This window comes from Zootoca vivipara, chromosome 16 (assembly GCF_963506605.1).
Source record: "Zootoca vivipara chromosome 16, rZooViv1.1, whole genome shotgun sequence".
NCBI classification, from domain to species: Eukaryota; Metazoa; Chordata; class Lepidosauria; order Squamata; family Lacertidae; genus Zootoca; species Zootoca vivipara.
Genome location: NC_083291.1, coordinates 29,080,283 through 29,107,480, shown reverse-complemented (window position 1 = coordinate 29,107,480; position 27,198 = coordinate 29,080,283). Strand labels below are relative to the sequence as shown.

Sequence of the window (27,198 nt, the reverse complement as noted above, 5' to 3'; positions counted from 1 at the left end):
CCTCCAGCACTCTTAAGCATAATGCTGGTGGTCAATAAAAGAGGTTTAAAGACTGTCTCGACAATTTTTTAAAAATGTAGTATAAACACCAACAATTGGGAAACTCTTGCCTACAAGCGCTCCAATTGGAGAACAGCCTTTACCAAAGGTGTCATGGGCTTTGAAAACACTCGAACTCAGGACGCAAGGGAGACGTGATCAACTCCTGCCCGGAAACCAATGTCCCCACTGTGGAAGGACGCTTGGACCCAGAACTGGCCTCCACAGTCACTTATGGACTCATTGTTAACACCGTGTTTATCAAAGACAATCTTACTCGGCTAAGAGTGATCGCCAGAGAGACACAAACAAACAACTTGGAATGCTGGAAAAGATGTAATTGAAATGAAAGGGGGTGCTGAAGAAAGGCATTTGTCTCCCTTTGCTCATGGGCTTTTGTTGGGAAAAAGAAAGGAAAAACAGCTTCTCTTTTGCTTTCAGGTTTTAATTTGTATTACGGTTTAGCCATTTATATCTATAGTGTAGAATGAACAAACGTGTTCAAGAAAATAAAAAAGAAAGCACATTTGTCTTGCTGTATTTTGTGAGAGACTTGGTCGCTCAGTTATAACAAGGGTTACACAAATATACAACAAAAGTATATACAAAATACTTAACTGCATTACTTAGCCCAAACGGCAAATATATACAGATAAAACTGCGATTCCCAGGACCTCCATACACACTGCCCAGGCTTCACTCCCAGAGGCACACTCCATTGTCTCTCGAAACAGACAGACACCAATCAACCAACAAGTACTATTTATGCTGGAGCACCTCCACTGAATCTCAGATTGAAATATTTCCTCCTAACTCTCATTAACTTTATGCTGTCCAGGAGAGTTCAATTTTTGCCAACTGCCAGTGCAAGCTTGTGTACATTTACTCAGAAGTAAATCCCACTATGTTCATTGGAGCTTATCCAAAGCTTATCCTTTGGTGGGTTGCACAAATGTCCCCACAATATTGGATTTTTTTTTTATTTTAAAAAAGGAAGAGAGAAAGAATATGATGGTGGGAAAGACAAGCAAAGATTTAGAGCGAGATTATGACTACTCATTTATGCTAGTTCTATAAAGGCTGAGCCTTATGAGGAACGGTTGAAGGAGCTGGGTATTGATTGTTTAGCTTGGAAAAGAGGAGACTGAAAGGAGATATGATAGTCGCACATCAATGGAAGAGGGAACAAGCTTGTTTTCTCCTGCTCTGGAGGGTAGGACTCAAACCAATGGCTTAACGTTGGAAGAAAGGATATTCTGACTAAACCTCAGAAAAAACTTTCTGACAGTAAGAGCTATTAGACAGTGGAACAGTCTCCCTTGGGAGGTTGTGGACTCTCCTTCCTTGTAGATTTTTAAGCAAAGCTTGGATGGCGACTTGTCATGGATGCTTTAGCTGAGATTCCTGCATTGCAGGGGTTGGACTAGATTACCCTTGAGTCCCTTCAAACTCTACGATTCTATGATTCTAAAGTCTTCCTGCCAATTTACAGTAGCTAAAATTGTCTGTTAGTGCTCCAAACAACCATTTCCAATGTTCCATACACAAAAGAAACCACAGTTAAACAAGATGTCTGTAGTGTATGCATGCCCTGAAGAAGACCTTGTGGGAGGCAGAAAGAGAGACATCAAAATATATGAAAATGGATATATACATTTGGGTTTGTTGTTGTTGTTTTTTTTAAAAAAAACCCACACACATTCAAGCTGGTTGGGATTGAAAGAGCCTTGGATCAGAAAAGGCCGGGAGACATTCTCACAATCCTATAAAGTAGAACATTTAATTTAAAAAATATTATTTATACCCCGCTCACCTGGCTGGGTTTTCCCAGCCACTCTGGTCGGCTTCCAACAGAATATTAAAAACACGATCAAACATTAAACACTTCCCTAAACAGGGCTGCCTTCAGATGTCTTCTAAAAGTCAGGTAGTTGTTTATTTCCTTGACATCTGAAGGAGGGTGTCCTACAGGGCGGGCACCACTATCGAGAAGGCCCTCTGCCTGGTTCCATATAGCTTCAGTTCTCGCAGTGAGGCCCTCGGAGCTGGAGGATAGGGGTGAAGACGCTCCTTCAGATATACTGGGCCGAGGCTGTTTAGGGCTTTAAATGTCAGCACCAACACTTTGAATTGTGCTCAGAAACGTATTTGATTAAGTCTCTTGCTTTTCAGTCTCTACAAAAAAGAATAATAAAGTACTGTAGATGACAAGCAAGTGAAGAGGCCAAAATCTAACTCTGGGCTTGCACACGCTTCTGCTTGTGCCATGCCTAGAAAGCATGGCTCCAAGTGGTTTGCCATTTGCCCCGCTCCTTTCCAAGAAAACCCACTCTTTAAGAAATAGATAAGAACGGCGGAAAACCAGATTGCCATTTGCTCCAATTACGAGCTAAAGAGCAGTTTCCCCTGGGCGGGGGAAGCAGCAGGACAAAAGGAAGAGTAGATAAGCCCTCTGAAAGGAGGGCTTAGACTTGACAGGGATGGGCAGAAGACACATATTTCTTGATTGTTTAAGAATGGAACACAGTGAGCTTACTCCATTGAAAAAAACATTGTGTTGGAGGTAATACACCTACAAGTTCTGTTTATGGCATAATGGCACATTCAAACACACAATCCACCACGACGCTACAAGTCATCAAGAGATGATTGTGCTTGGTGTGAGTGAGTACTGATGCAGTACATCTAAGGCAGTTTGGACAGGTCCTCCTGAATAGTCTCACTACAGCCACTCATCTCCATTTGGTTGAGAACATAACAGATGCGCTCTACAGTGGCACCGTGGCCTGCTTGCTGCCTCCACTGTCTCAGCATGACATATTGTGCTTCCCGAATGTGCCGATGTTCTGCATAAATCCTCTCTATTGAAATTTCATTCAGTCCCAGGCGCCGCACAAATTCGTTCCACCGAGGCAGCGGTACATGATCCACCACAGCATACAAAACTTCAGGACCTAGGGGTAAAAGGAACCAAGGAGAAATCAAGTGATGCTGTTAAGAGTTATGCTCTGCCCACCTCCCAGTATTTGGTCTATGTCAGGGTTTCCCAAACTTGGGCCTCCAGCTGGTTTTTTTTTGAACTACAATTCCCATCATCCCTGATCACTGGTCCTGCTAGCTAGGGATGATGGGAGTTGTACTTCAAAAACAGCTGGAGACCCCCAAGTTTAGGAAACCCTAGCGTGGTATAAATTGTCAGTAACAAAAAATATTTCCATTCTCCCTACTATTAAAAAACGGCTCTCTGAGACAGCCATGTCTCCTTAATAGCACATTCATTTTATGACAAACGTGAAATACAATGGTCCCTTGGTTCTCAAATGCCTTGGTACTCAAGCAACTTGGAACCCAAACACTGCAAACCCAGAAGTAAGTGTTCCGGTTTGCGAACTTTTTTCGGAAGCCAAAGTGCTCTGTTTTGAGAGTTACACTTCCTTTTTGAGTGTTACACTCAGGTCTGTGTTTTTGCTATTTATTTTGCATTTTTTGTTTTTGCGACTCTTTTTGTTTTGTTTTTGTGACTGTGTGGAACCCAGTTCAGCTACTGATTGATTGTGTGACTGCAGTACATTGTTTATTGCTTTCATTTTATGGAACCATGGTCTCGTTAAGATAGTAAAATTCATGCTAAATTGCTGTTTGAGGGGTTGTTTTTAAAAGTCTGGAACGGATTAATCCTTTTGCATTACTTTCTATGGGAAAGCACACCTTGGTTTTGGAACGCTTTTGTTTTGGAATGGACTTCTGGAATGGATTAAGTTTGAGAACCAAGGTACCACTGTACTGAAACATGAGCATTCTGGTTACAGGTAGGTAGCCGTGTTGGTCTGAGTCGAAGCAAAATAAAAAAAATTCCTTCAGTAGCACCTTAAAGGTAAAGGTAAAGGGACCCCTGACCATTAGGTCCAGTCGTGACCGACTCTGGGGTTGCGCGCTCATCTCGCGTTATTGGCCGAGGGAGCCGGCGTACAGCTTCCAGGTCATGTGGCCAGCATGACAAAGCCGCTTCTGGCGAACCAGAGCAGCACATGGAAACGCCGTTTACCTTCCCGCTGTAGCGGTTCCTATTTATCTACTTGCATTTTGACGTGCTTTCGAACTGCTAGGTTGGCAGGAGCTGGGACCAAGCAACGGGAGCTCACCCCGTCACAGGGATTCGAACCGCCGACCTTCTGATCGGCAAGCCCTAGGCTCAGTGGTTTAACCCACAGCGCCACCTCATACCAAAATAAAAAACTTTGTTGGTCTTTAAGGTGCTACTGAAGGAATTTTTTTATTATGGGCAATCTGCAATGCCTCATATAACCAGATAGCTGCACTTAAGAACAGAAGAACTCTGATGGATTGCGCAAGCGTGCTTCTATTCCTGCATCCTGTTCTCACAGTGGTCAACCAGCTATGCATGGGAAGTCGACAAACAAGACTTAAATACAGCAGTGCTCTCCCCACAAGGTTCCCAGCAACTGGCATTCCGCTTTTCTGGATTTCTGTGTAACATTCAAATTCAGGATTTTAGCACCTTCTTGGGTTTTTGTTACAGGCAATAGTGCTCCCTCTCTCTCACACACACACACACAAACAAACACACCCCTAACACCTTTATAAGAGCAATGCACAAATAACTCACATTTTCTCCCTGCCATCCCATGTTTTATTTCCGAAATTAAGATGCACTCACGATCTGGGATTTGTGTCTCTCCTGCCACCCTTACACAATCTGGGAGGTCAGCTGGTGTGGCTTTCTGTAGCAAAAGATTGCCTGTCTGGTTTTGTTCCAGAAATGTGCTTTTCGCTTTCTCTACCACCTAAGGAACAAGAGAAACATCAAGTAAGCGGTTGGCTGAACTTAGAAAATAAGAAAGCTAGGCATGAACTGCAAACAATCCTGAGGTTTAGAGGAATTTTAGAAACCTTTGCAACAACTTACCTCTGAGGAAGGTTCACTTGTTGGCTGCAGATTTGGAGCTGCAAAAAATAATAATCCCAGAATAAATTATTTTACAGCTTTATTGTTATTGTCAAGCTAATAGATGGCTAGATGATTCTTTAGCAAACACGAATGGTGGCAGCTACTAGCTACTGGATGCATTTAACAGCCAGGGTTGTGCTGAAGGCCAGAATTCTGCTTATATTCACTTCACTAAAGGAATTGGAGTATGTATAACTAGGCTACAGAGATATTGGAGGCATTGCAGCTGGTTGGGTCTACAAACATAAGCCAAGCTTTTTGGAATTTTGAAATGGTGCCATTGATATCCCTCTGATTGCTTCTCTTCCCCAGCTTGCCCCTCTTTGCTCTTCCAGGGGTCTGGGTAAATGTTGGATCTTTATGATTTTGCAGGATTTTACCCGGAGCCCCACCAAAATCACATAAAATTAAAGCTTACTTGGGTAGCCTGCACAGTAAAGATGGCAGATCCTGTGCTTGCCAGCACCACAAGAACATAGGGAACCAGGTAGAGGGCCTTCTTGGTAGTGGCACCCGCCCTGTGGAATGCCCTCCCATCAGATGTCAAGGAAATAAAAACTATCTGACTTTTAGAAGACATCTGAAGGCAGCCCTGTTCAGGGAAGTTTTAAATGTTTGGTGGTTTATTGGGCTTTTAATTCTCTTGTGAGCCGCCCAGAGTGGCTGGGGAAACCCAGCCAGATGGGCCGGGTATAAATAATAAATTATTATTATTACTGATCCAAGGCAGAGATTCTCATGGATCTTCTTTTTTTTTAACCAATAAATTTTTATTCATTTCCATTATACATAGTTACATTAAAACAGCAATACAATATCCAATCCATACCATGCGACTTCCTTCCTCCCACCAAATGGTAAACTATTTCAATCCTGATTCATATTTTCCTATTATAACATATTTGCATCGTTGTAGGAGTTATGCTACTACCGCTAACACTTTCATACCCTTATAATTATCTTTTGCATAATCAACAAATTTACTCCATTCTAATCAGAATTTCACATCGTCCTGATCCCGAATTCTGTGGGTTAATTTGGCCATTTCCATATAGTCTAAGATCTTCATTTGTCATTCTGTAATTGATGGAATTTCTTGCGTTTTCCATTTCTGGTCGATTAAAATTCTAGCAGCCATAGTGGCATACATAAAAAATCTTTGGTACACTTTTAAAATTTCTTTCTCTACTAATCCCAACAAAAAAGCCTCTGGCTTTTTTGGGAAGGTGTATCTTAATATTTTTTTTAATTCATTGTACACCAACTCCCAGAATTTTTTAATCTTATCACACTCCCACCACATGTGGTAAAATTCCCCAACTGCAGCCCTGTTTAGGGAAGTTTTTAATGTTTGGTGGTTTATTGGGCTTTTAATTCTCTTGTGAGCCGCCCAGAGTGGCTGGGGAAACCCAGCCAGATGGGCGGGGTATAAATAATAAATTATTATTATTATTACTGATCCAAGGCAGAGATTCTCATGGATCTTCATAGCTTTTTTTACATAGCACGAAGACCATCAACATACAGAAGTGGCCTATGATTTGATGATAGTTTTAAAAACCAAACGTTATCTCCTTTTGAGATCTCCACTCCTGGTGTCCTTCCCTCTTTATCCTTAAATAATTGTTTTGCCTGTAATTTAGGATTCACATAGATTACTACCCCTCTTTTCTTTTTAATATCTGTATAAATTCCTGACCCAACCATTTATTTTCCAGTATTCTCTTATGCTTTCTTGTCACATGGGTTTCTTGTAGGCAAATCACCTCCCATTTCTGCTTTCTCTCCCAATTTCTGTGGCACTCTGCATTTCTTCTCTTCTCCCCTCTCAACCATCTTACTGTTTTCCTCCATCCACTCTACCAGATGGTTACCCTTCCCCTCCTCCTATTCCCCCTCCTACTTTCTAGATACCTGCTCAGCTGCCAATCTGAGCCTTGAGAAGCAATTAGAACTGAATGAGAAAATGGGAAAGGGCCTGTCTGTCTCTCAACTAATTTATCCACTACATGTATAGTGGTACCTCGGGTTAAGAACTTAATTCGTTCTGGAAGTCCGTTCTTAACCTGAAACTGTTCTTAACCTGAGGTACCACTTTAGCTAATGGGGCCTCCCGCTGCCGCCACGTGACTTCTGTTCTCATCCTGAAGCAAAGTTCTTAACCCAAGGTACTATTTCTGGGTTTGCGGAGTCTGTAACCTGAAGCGTCTGTAACCCGAGGTACCACTGTATTTTTAAAGTAGAAAAAGGTACCCGTCCCATCATCTTATGAAATTATGAAAATTGCATCAATATCAAGCAGGGGCTGCAATGGATGACCCTTGCTCCAAAAAGTGTGGTCAAAATTTAAGGGTTCAGGAACTCAGACCAGACCAAATTTCATAATATCATACACAGACTTTACTGAAACAAAACTCTATGAGAGAGATAAACTCCAAATGTTTGCACAGATTAAAAATAGCTCAGAAGGGAAGAAAACAACAAACACTAACTTATCCAGCTAATTAACAGAAATGCTTAAACTTAAATCTCAGTAGGAACAAGATGCTGTCAAAAGCCCAAATAGACGCCTGGCTGACTGGCAAGAGCTCCTATCAACTCAGATTTTATTGGAACTTAGGCCATGGGCGTTCACCTCTTCCACCCAATTATCTTGTGACACCGGCCTTGAAGCCTTAACAGGAGACAGCTGTATGTAAGCTCACTATTTCTGAGATTCTAACCTATTCCCATAAATCAGTCTTAAAGGGGCGATATCACCACAGAGGCCTAGAGGAAGTTCCCAAAGGTGTCACTGTGTCCATGGCCGGCACAGTGGTGGCCACAGGTATACGCTGTGTGCTTATGTGGGAACTGCCTGCTTAAAGGAGAAGCAGAGCTCCCTTTGCAAAGGGAAAGTCCTTGGGGGGCGGAACCCACACTCCCTAAAGCAGCCCCCCTCTTCTCCTTTAAACGCTAGAGCAGGCATCCCCAAACTTCGGCCCTCCAGATGTTTTGGACTACAATTCCCATCATCTCTGACCACTGGTCCTGTTAGCTAGGGATCATGGGAGTTGTAGGCCAAAACATCTGGAGGGCCGCAGTTTGGGGGTGCCTGCACTAGAGCAAGCAGTTGGGCAGCTCTAGGGCACGGTGGAATCATTCTGCTGACCATTCACTTAAAGAAGGGGAAGAGGCCACTTCAAAAGGAGATTTTGCTATTAAGACAGCACACACACACACACACACACACACACACACACACACACACACACACCGGCTGTCCATCTGAACCTCTGGGGGATCAAGCATGAGCGCTGGGACTGTCTTAAAGCATTTGCAAGTTCCCCACATACTCCCCACCCACCTGCTCTCTCCAATATTTGAAGAATAAGGGGAGCAGCTGCTTCATAGAGAGTTTTTAGAAAGGGCTTTAAGACAGCATGTCGCCCTGCACACGCTGCTCCTGTTTGTGCTTCCAGAGGTTAAGAACAGCCCTTAAAGCCCTTTGCAAGTCTCCCCTTGCTCAGCTTTGAAACCACAGACTTTTCCTAATCTAGATCCTCCAACAGGCAAGTGATATACTCACCATATGGACAGAAACTGGATCTGAACCTCTTCTGACAGGATCGTTTGCGAAATGTGTTCACCAACAGCAATACACAGATAGTTCCGAATGCGACAACTAGTATAGTGAGAAGTGTGTGTTCTGTAAGGAAAAGTAAGCATAATATAGATTATAGGGTCTGGAAGGATAGGAAAACAGGTGCAACGAGATGGATAGGATATGGTGTGGAGATAAATGATTGGAAAGTGAAGCCAATGTCATGTATTAGAGAGCAGGAATAGGGAACCTTTTTCAGCCTGAGGTCTGCAATCTCTTCTGTGTAATAATAAATAACTCTGGGCGGCTTCCAACAGAATATTAATTAAAAAAGTGACATCAAACATTTAAAACTTCCCTAAACAGGGCTGCCCTCAGATGTCTTCTAAAAATCAGGTAGTTGTTTATTTCCTTGACGTCTGATGGAAGGGCGTTCCACAGGGAGGGCACCACTACCAAGAAGGCCCTCTGCCTGGTTCCGTATAACCTCACTTCTCACAATGAGGGAACTGCCAGAAGGCCCTTGGAGATGGACCTCATTGTCTGGGCTGAACAATTGGGTGGAGATGTTCTTTCAGATATACAGGGCTGAGGTCGTTTAGGGCTTTAAAGGTCAGCATTGTGCTCAGAAATGTACTGCGAGCCAATGTAGGTCTTTCAGGACCGGTGTTATGTGGTCTCGGTGGCTGCTCCCAGTCACCAGTTTAGCTGCTGCATTCTGGATTTGTTGAAATTTCCGGGTCACCTTCAAAGGTAGCCCCACGTAGAGCGCATTGCAGTAGTCCAAGCGCAAGCACCTGGGGGTCACATGCTAACATTTTACATTTGTTCTGTAGGTTTCTTTCTACACACGCCCTCTCTATCCTCCATCCACACAAGTAAATGATGTCAAAGTTCCAGGACACTCTCCAGTCACCAAGGGTGCCCTCTCCTAGGGGCCAAGCCCTTTGGCACATACCCCCAATGCCCCCTTCCATGTTCAAAGTGGGAGGAAGAGGCCAAAGGCCGGAACAGAGCACTTCAGTGACTGGCTCCTCCTCCTCCTCCTGAATTGGAGGGGAAGGAATAAGGAAGCAGCTCTCGCAGGAAGAGAAGCCGCAACCAGCCACATTCAGTTCCACCCCAGCGATGGGCATAGCCAGGATTTTGGTTAGAGGGGCAGGACTTTTGTTAAGCTGGGCAGAACTGACGTGACTGGTCAGTTAGTTAAGTATTTGTATTGTTTTACTTGATCTGGCTATGCCCATGAGCCCGGCTCCTCCTGACATCACACACCACATGACATGCTCCCCCATTCTCCCTTGGAAGTTGGTGCCTCTGCCAGCCATGCAAGAACAACTGAGGTGTGAAGCAAGGCTGGTGAAGGTTGTTGCTGCGGAGAGTATCAAGAGCTAAAGAGAGAGACCTGGAGTATTGTACCCCCTGCCCCCCAAATGCCTGAGGTTCCCCACTCTATTTTTCCAGAACTTACGTGAATTTTCTGGCTTCATCACTGGATCGGAAAGGTCGCAGTCCATCTTGCATTCTTTCTCATTGCAGCTGAAATAGGGGAAAGTGGGTCTCAGTTGCACAGGAGATGAATACTACTTTACAGTGGTACCTTGGTTCTCAAACACCTTGGTACTCAAACACCTTGGAACCCAAACGCTGCAAACCTGGAAGTGTTCTGGTTTGCGAACTTTTTTCAGAAGCCGAATGTGCTCCGATTTGAGTGTTACACTGAGGTCTGTCTGTTTTTGCTATTTATTTTGCATTTTTGTTTTTGTGGCTCTTTTTTGTGACTGTGTGGAACCCAGTTCAGCTACTGATTGATTGATTGATTGTGTGACTGCAGTACATCGCTTTCATTTTATGGATCCATGCTTTCGTTAGATAGTAAAATTCATGTTAAATGGCTGTTTTAGGGGTTGTTTTAAAAGTCTGGAACAGATTAATCCACTTTGCATTGCTTTCCATGGGAAAGCGCACCTTGGTTTTGGAATGCTTTGGTTCTGGAACGGACTTCCGGAATGGATTAAGTTTGAGAACCAAGGTACCACTGTATAGCACTAAAGTTCCTCCTATTTCATTGCCTCCTTGACTCTCTACTTAGAGAAAGGAGAGTTCTGGGGAGGTCAGGATCTTGCAAACAATTTTGTGACATTTCAGTTGGTGTAATAAAGGTGTGACCTTATACAGACTTTGGGTTTTTTTCTTTTTTCCTTATGGGCCAACATGGCTGCCTTTGCTTTCTGTGTGACTGAGAAAATGCAGATAACAAGGTTTTTCCCACCTGCTGCATGGGTAGCATTTGTTTTCGTCTTTTTGGAGAAAGGATCCAGGACGACACTCACATATTGTGTCACTGAATTTGGTACCTAGAAAGAAAAGATAAGTGAGTGAAGGAGATATTTTATTTCAATGATTTGGATATCACTCAAACACGGTAGCACCTAAGCAGGGTTTATTATTTGGGGACAAGTTATATGTGATGCAGAAGTTCCGCATTCAGGATCACTTGTGGCTTTAAAGGCAATTCAACAACAGCAGTACGGTGCCAAAATCTGATCTACATTTCCCATATGCAGTGGTTTTCCCACTGAGAATTGTGGGGCCAATTTACAGGTGGAGACATAACAGGTTCTCAGACAGTACCTGCGTATTTTTTCCTCTTGGGGCAAACAGTAGCTTCAGAGATGGGATTTTAATCAAGAAAACAGCACTGGATGGAAAGACTCAGAGGGGGTGAAAGGGAGCCAGCATCTTTTCTCAGCACTATGCTCCTGATCTGAATGAAGGCCAGTGTTGTTGTTACATTGGGAACAAATTGCAGGAGGTCCTAATCACAGATCTCCTGTGTCAACACATCTAACTGTGCCCTCTGCAGGGTGAATTAACAGAATGGTTCTAAGAGCAACAATCTGTTCACAATTTAATTTCACAATTACAGTATTGACCCGAATATAAGCCGCACCTGCAAATAAGCCACAGCTTTAAAATTCAAGGGGGGGGGGGAGAGAGAGAGACAATACCCGAATATAAGACACTCCCTTAAAACTGGGTTACAGGCTGAAAATTGCTGCGGTTGGTAGAATTGTAACTCCGAGCCAATTGAAGCCTTTGATTAAAGCCCACAAAAGTTACCGTACAATTACTAATATCGCAAATCACTATTCAATTGCTACAATTCCAAGGGCACTCACACCCATAAATGATTGCAAATCACAAATCAGCAATAAAACATATATTTTTTTGTTCCGTTTTACCGTATGTTTGTTTCAGCAGCGATATCGTAAAAGCCAAGTTTTGTAAGGTCACGAATTTAAGCTGCCCTTTTAACTTTTCACGGTCAGAATTTTGGGGGGAAGTGTGGCTTATATTCGGGCCGATATGGTAAACGCAGCAGGGGAGCTCAAAATTCTAGGCCAGGGGTAGACAAAGTGGTGCTCTCCATGTGTGGCATTAAGGGCATATTCTGTAAGTTTCTAGGTGTTGGTGATTTTTTTTGTACCAAGCTAGGAGTAGGTACATCCTGCAGTCAGAATAAGTGCAGAAGGATCATTTGATGTGCTTGCAGGTATATGCTGAGGATAAGAACAAAGCATGTTTAAGAGAACATTCTCTGGTTAAGAAGCACCTTCAGAAACTTAACAGGTGAAATTTTAAGGACTTTATACAGAGCACTATATAAATGCATCACCACCGTCAGCATTCATATTTAATACTGCCTTAAGGGTGCTGGGCTTAAGGATATATCACATTAAAAGAAATACATAAAGCTGGAGAGGAGAGGGAGGGTTAAAAATAAGGAAAACCAGTATTATAGGACAAAGGAGAGTTGAAGGAATTCAATTTTGCCAGCACGCACAGCTTGCAACAAAGATAGATGCGTAGCTTTGCTGTAGGGGCAAGAGTCTCTGTTCCTAGTATGAATGAATTTATTCATGGAGTCACGTTTTTAAGACATTGATTCTGTCCTACTGCACTCACAAGATAGCCTGATTCTTCCATTGGGACAAGCACTGCAATTCTTGCACATGAATTCATCACTGTGGCTACTTTGATACTGATTTCTGCCGCAACCGCAAACTGTGTCGTGCTCACTGGTACATTTGGATATCTCTATTTGTCCAAAGGCTAAGAAGAAAGAGAGGAAGAGTTGGTTAATTCTACATGGGCCATTAATGCCCGAGAAACAAGTAATCTACAGTCAGTACACATATGCAACATTCCAAACGCAGGGGCCTCCCTATCCAACACACAGACATGAGCACACACAGAGAAAAGACTTACTTGGGCGGCAGCGTCGGCATCCGCGACACTGCTCAGAGCTATTATCTCCATCAATGAAGGAACCCTCAGAGCATACTGAGCACTTTGTTGCCTTATCAGAGTCTAAACAGTGTTGTGCAACGAACGTTCCTGCAAAAAGAATTATCCAAAAGGAAGCAGGAAAAGGTCATTCAGTGGGAAAAGGAATGCAAGGCTGAGCATAGAATGAAAGTTTCAGTAGTTCAATGGTACAACACGATGTGAGTTATATACAAAATATCCCAGGTTCAATCCAACCCTATCTTTTATCACTCACTACCCAACCCAGTCCTAGAGGGTGGCTTAGGCTGCTGCCAAAATCTATCTAAAACCACTGCTTGGAGTTGCAGCTTGCATTTTAACCAACATTACCCTCCAAGAGAAGGGGAAGAAATGGAGGCAGTGAGAGATTTCACCTTCTTGGGCTCCTTGATCACTGCAGATGGTGACAGCAGTCACGAAATTAAAAGACGCCTGCTTCTTGGGAGGGGAGAAAAGCAATGACAAACCTAGACAGCATCTTAAAAAGCAGAGACATCACCTTGCCTACAAAGGTCCGTATAGTTAAAACTATGGTTTTCCCAGTAGTGATGTATGGAAGTGAGAGCTGGACCATAAAGAAGGCTGATCGCCGAAGAATTGATGCTTTTGAATTATGGTGCTGGAGGAGACTCTTGAGAGTCCCATGGACTGCAAGAAGATCAAACCTATCCATTCTTAAGCAAATCAGCCCTGAGTGCTCCCTGGAAGGACAGATCGTGAAGCTGAGGCTCCAATACTTTGGCCACCTCATGAGAAGAGAAGAATCCTTGGAAAAGACCCTGATGTTGGGAAAGATTGGGGGCACTAGGAGAAGGGGACGTCAGAAGACAAGATGGTTGGACAGTGTTCTCGAAGCTACGAACATGAGTTTGACCAAACTGCGGGAGGCAGTGCAAGACAGGAGTGCCTGGCGTGCTCTGGTCCATGGGGTCACGAAGAGTCGGACACGACTAAACGACTAAACAACAACAACAACAACAACCCTCCAAGAGAGACTTGCTTCTCCCATAGCTTTAGCCTGGGATTCAAACTCAGAAGTATTTCCCACTGACTTCGGTAGGAATACAGTCTTAATTTTTAGCATGCCACCTACAATCTCCACAGCGGCGCGAGAGCGCAGGGAGTTCCAGGCACACTTTACCTGGGAAATGCTTTGGAAATGAGACTGGGCGGTTAAGTCCAGTCAAAGGTGACTATGCAGTTGCAGCACTCATCTCGTTTTCAGGCCTAGGGAGATGTTGTTTGTCCACAGACAGCTTTCCAGGTCATGTGGCCAGCATGACTAAACTGCTCCTGGTGCAACAGAACACCGTGACATAAGCCAGAGCGCAAAAAAATGCCATTTACCTTCTCTCCACAGCAGTACCTATTTATCTACTTGTACTGCCGTGCTTTCGAACTGCTAGGTTGGCCGGAGCTGGAACAGAGCAACAGGAGCTCACTCTGTCGTGCAGATTCGAACCACTGACCTTCTGATCGGGAAGCCCAAGAGGCTCATGGTTTAGACCACAGCACCCCCTGCGTCACATATATGCGAGTAGAGCTTGCGATAGAAGGGCTCCCAGCATTACACTCCAAGAGATTCTTGAATCTCCTTGCAGCCAGGGATTCAAACTGAAACCAGTCATGGCTCTGCCTCTCTGCAGCTGGCAGACTTTTTCAGACTGCAAGTTCTTTCCCCTAAATCGCATCACCATAACTGCAATCCTAAACTCTAGTCAGCTTGGATTCTGCTAAGTATCTCAGAGCTGAGGGAGGGGCTCCCAAATTTTCAGTCTGGCACAGAGTCCTCTTTCTCTGGCTTTTCTAATGGCCCATAACCTTTCCCTATGTCTTTGGTTAAAGGCTATTCTCCCAGGCCATTTCCTGAATGCAGAAAGCTGATTTGGCCTGCATTTTAACACTTAGCTAAATTCCGCTTTTGGCAGCCTTTCTAACACTCCAAGCATTGACTAAATTCTAACACCTATCAGACCCAGGAATTTAGGGGGATCTGGCATCCACAAACCCTGGCAACCATAACTCATAACAACCTCCTTCTGACAGTAAGAGCTTTTACACAATGGAACGGAATCCCTTAGGATGTGGTAGACTCTCCTTCCTTGGAGGTTTTTAAGCAGAGTTTGGATGGCCATCTGTCATGGTTGCTTTAGTTGAGATTCCTGCATTGCAGGGGGTTGGACTAGAAGACCTCAGGGTCACTGTCAACTACAATTTTATGATACTATGAATTTCATATTGCTTGCTTTTCTACGATTCTGTGATTCTTTTCAAATTTACATTGATGATCTGGCCGGGTTTCCCCAGCCACTCTGGGTGCCTTACAGCATATATAAAACATAGTAAAATATCAAACATTAAAAACCCAGTGTTATAAATTGCTGTAGTCTACCTCCCTAAGCAGTAACACTCCTTTTAATCAGTTTTCTTTTAAACAATTGTTAAAACCTATATTTATTGCCTATTTTTAGATTATTACTGTTTTTCTTTTATTGTTTTATGTATTGCATATTTATGTGTGCTGGTCAAGAACCGTAATAAATCAATCAATCAAACATTAAAAACTTCCCTAAACAGGGTTGCCTTCAGATGTCTTCTAAAAGTCAGATAGTTGTCTATTTCCTTGACATCTGATGGGAGGGCGTTCCACAGGGAGGCTGCCACTACCGAGAAGTCCCTCTATCTGGTTCCCTGTAACTTCATTTCTCACAGTGAGGGTACCAGTAGAAGACCCTGTGAGGAGGATTTCAGTGTCCAGGCTGAACAATGGGGGTGGAGACGCTCCTGAGGCCGTTTAGGGCTTTAAATGTCAGCACCAACACTTTGAATTGTGCTCAGAAACATATTTGATTAAGTCGCTTGCTTTTCAGTCTCTACAAAAAAGAATAATAACGTACTGGGAGCCAATGTAGGTCTTTCAGGACCGGTGTCATATGGTCTTGGCAGCCACTCCCAGACAGCAGTCTAGCTGCCACATTCTGGATTAATTGTAGTTTCTGGATCACCTTCAAAGGTAGCCCCATGTAGAGCACATTGTAGTACCGGTAGTCCACATGGGAGATAACTAGAGCATGCGCCACTCTGGCGAGACAACAGGGCCGGCTTGTCGTAGACCCCCGGTGGCGCAGGGCACCATGGCGCCGGCCGGTTCGCCGGTCCGCTGCGCAGTTGCGCGCGGCGCCCACCTGCCCACCACGCTGGGAAACAGGGCGGGAGGGCGCCGGAGAGGTCGCGCTGTGCCTGCCCGCCCGCCGCGCAGCAGCGCCACGCCCACCCGCCCACCGCGCCGGGAAACGGGGCGGAAGGGCGCCTGAGAGATCCGGCGCACCATGGCGACAGGGGCGCTTAAGACGGCGCTGCGAGACAATCTGATGCTCAGGATCCCTGCCCCCTCTGCTCTGATAGAGCATAAGAAAGAAAGCTACCATTTTCTTCCTACCCTTGTGCAGTAAGAACATAAGGAAATGAATAATTTCCACAGTCCTTCCCCCTGCAGTTCCCAAAACAATTCCATCCTTCCCCACAGCCAAAGCAATCCATTGTACAGCTTCATTCCAGCATTACTTCTCATTCTGTCCTCTCTCTGCCACTGCCTTCACAGTTAAATACTGAATATTCATAATACTTTCTCAATGAAACCAAATTTCTGGAAAATCTCTGATACCATGTCTGTTGTTTCTAGAATACCTTGCAAAGTTGCTTTACAGTCATGACAGAAGTTACTCATACTGCGCTCTGCTAAATTTGAAAAACATTCTACTTTCTAGCCAGCTGTACCAGACAGACAGCAATTTGCCCTCCAGCAACATAAACTGAGGATCACAAGGAGAAACTGTTCCCCTAGCAGATTTGAGCTTAATCACACACAGTTGTCTGTGTTCTGAAAACATATACGATGAACACAGGGAAGTAGTTTGCAGGTGTGAATAGAGGCATGTGTGCCAAGCAGGTGTGGTAAAAGGACAGCTAGCCATTTGTACTGAAATATTTGAATAAATCACACAACTTAGTAATGCATACAGCCATTCTCTGAGCGGCTAAAGAAGGAAGAATTGCAATTAATGTCCAAGTATCAGTTCCTCCTTTACTCCTGCATTAGTCTGAGGTCTAGAGTTATTGAAGCAAACTTTGGTTACTGATATCAAAATATAGCCACAATTGCCGAGTAGGATGGATTTAGGGAATGCTATGGTGGGGACACAGGTGGCGCTGTGGGTTAAACCACAGAGTCCGGGCAGGGGTCAGCAAACTTTTTCAGCAGGGGGCCGGTCCACTGTCCCTCAGACCTTTTGGGGGGCCGGACTATATTTTGGAAAAAAATATGAACGAATTCCTATGTCCCACAAATAACCCAGAGATGCATTTTAAATAAAAGCACACATTATACTCATGTAAAAACACCAGGCAGGCCCCACAAATAACCCAGAGATGCATTTTAAATAAAAGGACACATTCTACTCATGTAAAAACATGCTCATTCCCGGACTGTTCGCGGGCCGGATTTAGAAGGTGATTGGGCCGCATCCGGCCCCCGGGCCTTAGTCTGGGGACCCTGGACTAGGGCTTGCTGATCAGAAGGTCGGCGGTTCGAATCCCTGCAACGGGGTGAGCTCCCATTGTTCGGTCCCAGCTCCTGCCCACCTAGCAGTTCGAAAGCACATCAAAAGTGCAAGTAGATAAATAGGGACCGCTCCGGCGGGAAGGTAAACGGCGTTTCCGTGCGCTGCTCTGTTTCGCCAGAAGCAGCTTTGTCATGCTGGCCACATGACCTGGAAGCTGTCTGCGGACAAACGCCGGCTCCCTCGGCCAATAGAGCGAGATGAGCGCCGCAACCCCAGAGTCGGACACGACTGGACCTGATGGTCAGGGGCCCCTTTACCTTTACCTTTACTATGGTGGGGTAAGCACCACCACTACCTTTTACATCGGTAAGAACATAGGTCGGACATCTCCTTTGTCTGAATTTCAATTAGCCAGGGACTGGCGCTGTGGGTTAAACCACTGAGCCTAGGCCTTGCTGATCAGAAGGTCAGCGATTCGAATCCCTGTGACGGGGTGAGCTCCCGTTGCTCGGTCCCAGCTCCTGCCAACCTAGCAGTTCAAAAGCACGTCAAAGTGCAAGTAGATAAATACGGTAGGTACCACTCCAAGCGGGAAGGTAAATGGCGTTTCCATGCGCTGCTCTGGTTCGCCAGAAGTGGCTTAGTCATGCTGGCCACATGACCGGGAAGCTCCCTCAGGCAATAATGCGAGTCCGTCATGACTGGACCTAATGGTCAGGGGTCCCTTTACCTTTACCCCCAACCCTGGCCCCATCAGCAATCCACATGCCCAATGGAGAGCATGGACCCAATCTAATTGTACAGTGGTACCTCTGGTTGCGAACAGGATCCGTTCTGGAGGCCTGTTCGCAACATGAAAAGCCCGGAACCTGAAGCGCAGGTGCGCGGCTCAATCTGGCACTTGTGCACATGTGCAAAGTGCGATTTAGCGCTACTGTGCATGCGCGAGTGGCAAAACCCCCTTCCATTACTTCCAGGTCGCTGCAGGATGCAACCTGAAAAGACGTAACCGGCAGTGGAAGTAACATGAGGTATGACTGTATATGGAATCTCAGATTTATCTAGTTTTTATACTCCAGCTTTTCACTGCTATGCAATTATATTTGAGTTGAAGTGGGGGGGAAATAAAAAAGTGCATTTTTCAAAAACTGGATTCTTGACTGAATCAGGGGTACACAAAAATAGGAAATCACATCTCATAGTTATTACTCTGTTTTACATTCTGTCATACCTCTGTGGCATCTAATGCAGCAGTGGGTTTTATTTGGGTGAAGATAGTATCCTCCTGTGCAATCCACCTCCCTCTTTTGTTTACTGCTGGAGTGGATGAAGGCATCCTTGTCCACAACCACTGCAGGGATAGGTTTGGTAACAGGGTTCAGGGTTACCCCCACTGACCCCCCAGTTTCTGTCTGAATTAGGTTCAAGTTGACCTGCAAAGAAAAAGAACAGTATAAGCAAGCAAACTGCTTTTCATTTTTTTTATTTAAAAAAAAAGGCTCAACTTCAGCCTTCACGAAATACCGTACTTTTCAGTGTATAAGACGAGGGTTTTTTGTTTATTTAAAAATAAGGTAAAAAATTTGGGGTCGTCTTATACACCAATAGTGTATAGAGCGACGTGTGATTGGCTGCTGCTGCGAGCTGGAGATTGGCTGCTGCTATTGGGTATGTTATTGGTGGCTGCAGCAAGGGCTGGTGTTGATTGGCTGCTGCTGTGCCAATTGGGCGGGCGATTGGCATCTTCTGCTGGCGAGGTGACAGCCAATAAGTGGCTATTGCAACGTGTGCGAGTGGCAGCGCGGGTCATGCGGGTGAACAATTTTCGCCAACCCCCCCCCAACAAAAAGCTCAAGAACCCTGGGCAATCTCCCCCCATTTTCTTAATTTGGAATCCCCCCTTATACATGGGGGAGAGTAATACACGGAAAAAATATGGTATTATTTAACATATTGCAGTGCTGTAGCTCTTGGGGGGGCAAATGGGTTTTTTTGCCGTGAGTGAAGCCCCCAGAGGGGCACCACTGAGACTCCCAGCCTGTGTGTGTGTGTGTGTGTGTGTGTGTGTGTGTGTGTGTGTGTGTGTGTATGCAAATGTGCATGAGGTGTGTGCGCCAACCTGAGTCTTTGACCCGGGGTGAAATAAAATCTAGTTTCACCCCTGCATAATGGATTGTAAAGTACAATATCTCTCTCAGGTGATTAGGAAAACATTTATCAGATTGGTAATGGCTGTTCCATGTACATGTGCAACCTCAACTAAACATCAGAGCAAGGGAGAGCAATAGAACCCAGATTGGTCACAATGCTAATTGTTGCTTGGATTCTGAATCCAAGGAATAGAAACATAAGGATTCCTCCGTAGTTAGTAATATTGCCAACAATTAGCACTTTGAGTTGTCCCATTTATATACAGTACTATTTTTTAATACACCCTGAATACAGACATTTGCTGATCGGTCTGTGAACAAAAATATAGATGCATCAGGGTGGATAAAAATCAAATATTTTTTAAAAAGAATATGTTTTGTTTGTACAGTGGTACCTCTACTTACGAATTTAATGCGTTCCGAACACACATTTGTAAGTCAAAAAAAATTGTAAGTCGAATCCCATAGGAATGCATTGGGAGAAAAAATTCGTAAGTCGAAGCAACCCTATCTAAAAATTCGTAAGTAGAAAAAATCCTATCTAAACCGCATCCAAGATGGCGGACGGAGCTCCATTTGTAAGTAGAAATTTGTAAGTAGAGTTATTTGTAAGTAGAGGTACCACTGTATTATATTATTGATGTGTTTGCTGCCAGGGCTCCTATGGGAAGAAGAAGAAGAAGAAGAAGAAGAAGAAGAAGAAGAAGAAGAAGAAGAAGAAGAAGAAGAAGAAGAAGAAGAAGACGACGACCTAGGAAGCTGCAAGAAGTGTGCCAGCCCCACTCACCCCTCAACCTAGCTCTGATTGGGAACTAGATCAGATTGAGAAATCAAGTGCTTAGCCTGCTTCATTAAGTGGTCTCTAAAAAGCAGTCAGAGGAACCTTTTATCTCACAACCTTAGTGAGATAACACAACCACAGTGTCAAGATCAGAGATACAGCTTGCCTGCTCTTTAACACTAAGAGGCAGTTTTCCCACCCACACCCCAATAGGGATAAATACTACAAAGAATTTATACTCCTGCCAACCTAGCAGTTCGAAAGCACGTCAAAATGCAAGTAGATAAATAGGAACCGCTACAGCGGGAAGGTAAACGGCTGCTCTGGTTTGCCAGAAGCGGCTTTGTCATGCTGGCCAAATGACCTGGAAGCTGTACGCCGGCTCCCTCGGCCAATAACGCGAGATGAGCACCGCAACCCCAGAGTCGGTCACGACTGGACCTAATGGTCAGGGGTCCCTTTACCTTACTACAAAGAATGATCTGCACGGAGGTTATTTAGGTGGTCCCTACCTACCCTCATTTAATAGTTCTGAGAAACCCAGCTAATTTGATGCCATCAGCACGTTATTCGTTTTCCAGTGTGAAACAGCCAGACAGCAAGCTACACAGGTCCATTTACCTCCCAGATTCCCTCATTGTGTAAATGACCACCATGAAATGTTATTACTACTGCCACTGAGCAGCCAAGATCTACGGAGCAGCTGGGTGTGAGGCGGGAACTATATTCTGGCTATTCTCTGTGTTGTAAGAAACAGGGTCTGAAGATATTGCTATACCACTCAGCACTACGCTGTCTATTATCATTGTTATGACTACTCCTATTACAGTGGTACCTCTACTTATGGATTTGATGCGTTCCGAACGCACATTCGTAAGTTGAAAAAAATTGTAAGTCGAATCCCATAGGAATGCATTGGGAGAAAAAATTCGTAAGTCGAAGCAACCCTATCTAAAAATTCGTAAGTAGAAAAAATCCTATCTAAACCGCATCCAAGATGGCAGACGGAGCTCTGTTCGTAAGTAGAAACATTTGTAAGTAGTTATTCGTAAGTAGAGGTACCACTATTGTTGTTATTTATTAATTAAATATGCATACCGTCCTTCATCTGAAGATCACAGGGCAGTTCACAACATTAAAAATGCTAAATGAAAACACAAAATACATAATAAAAGAAAAACCAAAATGAACCAATAACTTCCCTTCCACAAAGACATTTAAAAGGATATACATATTGTGAATCAGCCAAAGGCCTGGTTGAAGAGAAACATTTTCACCTGGCGCCTAAAGCTATGTAACAAAAGCACCAGGTGAGCCTCCCTGGGGAGAGCATACCACAAATGGGGAGCCACCGCAGAAAAGACCTGTTCTCATGTTGTCGCCCTCTGGACCTCTCATGGAGGTGGTACAAGAAGAAACTATCCGCAGCAATGCAAGTTCTGAAGCGACTGTAAGGCTTCTCAAACACTAATTTTAACCCACTTTGTAAACTGCATTGAGCTTTCAGATGCAACCATAATGCCAGGTTTGGGTTAGTGCTGGGTTTAAAAACAGAACAAAACAAGAATGTCGTAAAACAGCAGTAGATAAGTGAAAATTCCAGGAGGTATACCAAGGCAATTATGTGGAACACTAGGAAATGCTCTCAGGGCTCTGTAGCAGTGGACCCCATGGGAATTATTGACCGGATCCTGACATAACCTGACATAACTTGTTCCATGGGCCTGGAACAAGTTTTCCTAGGACTATTCTGTAATTCTGGTAATTGTATCCTAACCTTTTTCTATCCAGGAATTGATCAGTTCTTAAAACTTCTGTCTGCTGTTGAATCAATGGAGTTCACTTCCTAATCAGCGTTACATGTCATGCCTCAACATGAGCTTGGTTCTGAAGTATTGGTATTAGATTATTTTATCACTATTTTACTTCGACCGGAAATAAAGAGCTTTCCATTACGGAGTTTCAAAGCAATAGATCCTGGCCTTGTGTCAAAAATATTTCATTTACTACATTTCTAAACCAGATGTGCAACCAAGTTCTCTCAGCAAAGAATATAGCAGTTGCTGGTGCTAGCCCTGAGCTGTCATAATTGGATTCTGAAGGAGGAGAAGGAGAAAAGTGCAAAGTTTGGGGGAGGAAATAAACAGCATGCCTAGCAGCCAGTGTTAGAAACTGAGGTATGAAAGCTAGGAGCTAAATGGCACCTTATGCCTAGGTTATGGGCACAACAACGGAATGCCTGGGTGCGCTTTTTTTATAACAAGAATACAAAGCTGAAAATGAATGAACTGCAGCTAAAATGTTATGTTCATTTTTTACATGGTTTAGTCCAGTGGTTCCCAACCTTTTTGGGGGGGGGCATGCCCCACCTAAGCATCTCTAAAATCCTGATGCCTGATATATAATTCTTATTACAGTTGTACCTTGGAAGTCAAACGGAATCCGTTTCGGAAGTCCGTTCGACTTCCATAACATTTGAAAACCAAAATGTGGCTTCCGATTGGCTGCAGGAAGCTCCTGCAGCCAATCGGAAGCCATGGAAGCCGCTCCAGACGTTCGGCTTCTGAAAATCATTCGAAAACCGGAACGCTCACTTCCAGGAGCCGATTTGGTACGACAGTATTCAAAATGCGAACTCTTATTCACGTGGAGGAAGCCTAAAAGGCCATTAACTTGGTCTAACTCAGGCATCCCCAAACTGCGGCCCTCCAGATGTTTTGGCCTACAACTCCCATGATCCTTAGGTAACAGAACCAGTGGTCAGGGATGATGGGAATTGTAGTCCAAAACATCTGGAGGGCCGAGGTTTGGGGGTGCCTGGTCTAACTCATTCTCAAATTGCCTCCCTTAAAAATCAAATTGCCCCGCTGTGGGGCATCTGACCCACGTTGGGAACCCTGGGTTTAGTCCTTCCCCTGCCCACCCCCTAATATTCTCAAGAGTGTCTCTTCTCCAGTCTTCAGAGAGTAGCTGGAAGTGGGGAGGCAGAAAAAGCTCCTCCTTTCCTTCCACTCTGCAGTTTTAATTTGAAATCTTAGGTGCAGTACTGCGCCCAGAGCTCGGAAACTGTGCGCTTCAATGAAATTCCCTGTCGCAAAATGCGCCTGGAACAAAGGGAGTTTCGAACACCGCCAGCAGCCGCTCACTAACCAATTCAGTGTGGTGCAAAGCAAGCGAGCAAGGAAGCAAAACAAAACAAAACTACTACACCAGGCACCCCCCAAACTCGGCCCTCCAGATGTTTTGGGACTACAACTCCCATCATCCCTAGATAACAGGACCAGTGGTCAGGGATGATGGGAATTGTAGCCTCAAAACATCTGGAGGGCCGAGTTTGCATATTGCCTGTACTACATGCACTATGGAGAGGCCCCACCCAGCAAATACACAACAGGCCCGAGTGCTGAAGAAGTTTTCCAGGAAGCAAAAAGACTACTGAACCTCCAGAGGAAAAGCAGTGGAGGGAGTCAGATAACCTAATCCCCTTTGCCTTTGTGACACAACTTCCAATATCTTCTGCTCTTATCTGCTAGGCTTCCTCGCTTATGTCAGTTCCAGGAATTCAGCGCACAAGCTGCCAGGCGGTGGACTTCCGGTGCCTTTCTGGTCACACGAAAAATCATGGACTCCGCTCTTTTCTGACCAATTTCCCCCAAGTTTCTCACTTACCATCGCCACTAAAACTGGGAACAGCCCCAGTGGGGCCATAGTTTTTGGCCCAGCTCGTCCCTTACATCTGCAGGCAGGGGGGCCCCCTCGCTCCGTCTCCTCTGGCAAGGCCTCCCCACAGGCGGAGAGGAGAGTGAAACCTGCTTGCCTAGTAATCCAAGTTCCTTAAAGCACAGGAAGCCAAAAAAATTATGAGGGAAAGGGTGGAGACTTGAATTCCCACCCACAGGCCACGCTTAGCCTTTCCCATCTCCATTCGTCACACGAACAAGGCAGTTAACCCATAAACTGCACAGAAGCCTCAAGAAAAGACTGAGGACAAAGTTCCTGTGGCTTTTCCCCTTTGCCCAGTTTTGCTTCCCTCCCAAAAGGTTGCTTCATCTGGGCAATGTCACTGATAAATCCAGTGCTTTTTTTCTGGGGGGGGGGGGACGCAGGAGTACGCATACAACCCCTAAACATTTTATGAATCTAGGTTTGGCCTCATTGAGGGGCAGTACAGTATTTCAATGTGAGTAGGAAAATGAGAGTACCCCTAAACGTTTTTTTAGGGGGGGAGCACTGGATAAATCCATCAGCTCCCCTTTCCTTAAAAAAACTACTGTATTTGATTTTATAGATACAAATGTATAACAAAACCAAATACGCAGTGCTTTTTTCTGGGGGGACGCAGGGGTACGCATACCCCTAAACATTTTGTGAATCTAAGTTTGGCCTCATTGAGGGGCAGTATTTCAATATAAGTAGGAAAATGAGAGTACCTCTAAACATTTTTTTTTTAGAAAAAAGCACTGCAAATACGTATCCATATAGAGAGTTTTCTTTGAATCTCAAGGCGCCCCCCCCCAATCCCTTCCATGGGTCCTATTGTCAATGTTTTCAACTGCATATTATTTCATAATCTATATTTTATATCTATCCACATTGTCAATAGTATTTGTTACATTACAAGTGAGATTAAAGTCCTGCTAATGTTTTCATCTGCTTCCAATGGTCTCCTAAATAAATTATAATTTCCCCCCATTCTTTCTTGAAATTTTTATCTTCTTGGTTCCAGAGCATTCCAGTCAGTTTTGCCATTTCAGCGTAGTCTAACAACTTGGTTTGCCATTCCAATCTGGTAGGTATCGGCTCCCCTTTCCAAGCCATCCACCAGTTCACGGCATGGAGCCTTGTAAGCTCCTCGCATTTCAGCTAATAAACAGAGAACTTATTATTTTTTCAGATATAAAACCACCTATTAAGGATCTGTATTTAAAGCCAAATGATGCTCCCTGCAGCATTGCAATGGTTCTATATTCTGACCACACAAGCTATTTTTCATGCCCCAAATAACTCTTAAGACATTGCTATTATTTATGCTTTTATGAGAAGGCCAATCTAGTCTGTATCACGGAGACCTGGATGGGTGAACAGAGAGGAGCTTATCTCACCAAGTTGTGCCCACCTGTGTATTCGACAAAGCATCAGGACAGTATCAGGAAGGGGGGGGGGATTGTTATACAGTGGTACCTCGGTTTACAAACACAATTGGTTCCGGAAGTCTGTACTTAACCTGAAGCATACTTAACCTGGAGTGAACTTTCCCATTGAAAGTAATGGAAAGTGGATTAATCCATTCCAGGCGGTCCGTGGAGTACTTAAACTGAAGCGTACTTAACCTGAAGCGAACTTTCCCATTGAAAGTAATGGAAAGTAGATTAATCCGTTCCAGGCGGGTCCGCGGAGTACTCAACCTGAAAACGTACTTAACCTGAGGTATGGGTGTAATTGGTTCCGGAAGTCCGTACTTAACCTGAAGCGTACTTAACCTGAAGCGAACTTTCCCATTGAAAGTAATGGAAAGTGGATTAATCCGTTCCAGACAGGTCCGCAGAGTACTTAAACTGAAAATACTCAAACCGAGGCGTACTTAAACCGAGGTATGACTGTAGTCTGGATATTTTCTTTCTTACTCCAGATTTTCTGTACAGCTAAATGGAGATCTACAGTGTTTGTGCCTGGTGTTGAGTAAGTGTTAGGGATTCTGCTGGTTTACCGCCTGCCTCACTGCCCAGAAGTCACCCTGCCTGAGCTGGTCTCATAGGTAGGGTTGAGGACTCTCAGCCTGCTGGTTCTGGGTGGGCTTCAATATCCATGCCAAGGTGGCTGGCTCAGGACTTCATGTCTGCCATGGGGCTGACCCCACATGTCATCAGCCCAACGCATATTGCAGACTGCATTCTGAATCTTGTATTTTCAACCTGGCCGGGAAGAGGGTGAGCTGAAAGTTGGGGGATATTGACGTCACTCCCTTGTCCTGGTCAAATCAGCCAGGCTTTGACGCGAAAATTGCCCTGGTCACCTTATATGATGACATCTGTCGGGAGACAGGGGAAATGCATCCCTGTTAATCCTCCTTGACCTACATACTGTATGCACCAGTAAGAAAGGTAAAAGGTAAAGGGCCCCTGGATGGTTAAGTCAAAGGTGACTATGGAGTTGCGGCGCTCATCTCGCTTTCAGGCCAAGGGAGCCAGCGTTTGTCCACAGACAGCTCCAGGTCATGTGGTCAGCATGACTAAACCGCTTCTGGAACAACGGGACATCATGACAGAAGCCAGAGTGCATGGAAACGCCGTTTACCTTCCTGCCACAGCGTTACCTATTTATCTACTTGCACTGGCGTGGTTTTGAACTGCTAGGTTGGTAGGAGCTGGGACAGAGCTCACTCTGTTGCGGGGATTCGAACCGCCGACCTTCTGATCGGCAAGCTCAAGAGGCTCGGTGATTTAGACCACAGCGCCACCCACATCCCCTTTACCCTATACACCAGTACTTCCTGCTGGTGTAACAAAAAAAATGCACTGGCTGTATCTCTGCTGCTATTGTTTTTGCATGACTTGAGTTTGTTTGATCATCTGCGCTGCTCACCATCACCAAGAAACCTCTTGAACGCACTGGGAAGTTCTTTGTTTCTGTCCGTTCCAGATCCTGCTTTCCTGGAGCACCATGTGGGCTGTATTTCTCAGGTGTGTGTGTCTTTGTAGTTCTGCATTTCTGCCATTGTTTACCCAGGCTGCTCCTGCAGCAACCATGGGCATAGCCAAGGAAGCAGCTGTCCCCCCCCCCAC

General features: G+C 44.7%; 1 protein-coding gene across 1 annotated transcript; it reads right to left on the bottom strand.

Annotated features, from left to right (window-relative positions):
* Positions 1-560: 560 nt before the first annotated feature.
* On the bottom strand, positions 561-24,269 carry LOC118097922 (tumor necrosis factor receptor superfamily member 1A). The gene is made up of 10 exons (XM_035141240.2): positions 24,086-24,269; positions 18,717-18,918; positions 12,864-12,992; positions 12,561-12,707; positions 10,864-10,948; positions 10,063-10,130; positions 8,577-8,696; positions 4,967-5,004; positions 4,718-4,844; positions 561-2,993 (listed from the first exon to the last, which is right to left on the bottom strand). Exons 1-10 carry the CDS (start codon positions 24,122-24,124, stop codon positions 2,725-2,727), a joined length of 1,224 nt encoding a protein of 407 aa, XP_034997131.2. The 5' UTR covers positions 24,125-24,269; the 3' UTR covers positions 561-2,724.
* Between the last annotated feature and the right edge of the window lie 2,929 nt (positions 24,270-27,198).

Excerpts from the sequence above, each read along its gene's own strand:
- LOC118097922 (XM_035141240.2), bottom strand. The coding sequence starts at position 24,124 with ATGGCCCCACTGGGGCTGTTCCCAGTTTTAGTGGCGATG. Across the intron at positions 10,131-10,863 it reads AAATGCTACCCATGCAGCAG|CTGCAATGAGAAAGAATGCA; the intron begins GTGGGAAAAACC and ends CCCCTATTTCAG. Across the intron at positions 5,005-8,576 it reads ATCCAGTTTCTGTCCATATG|CTCCAAATCTGCAGCCAACA; the intron begins GTGAGTATATCA and ends TATTTTTTGCAG.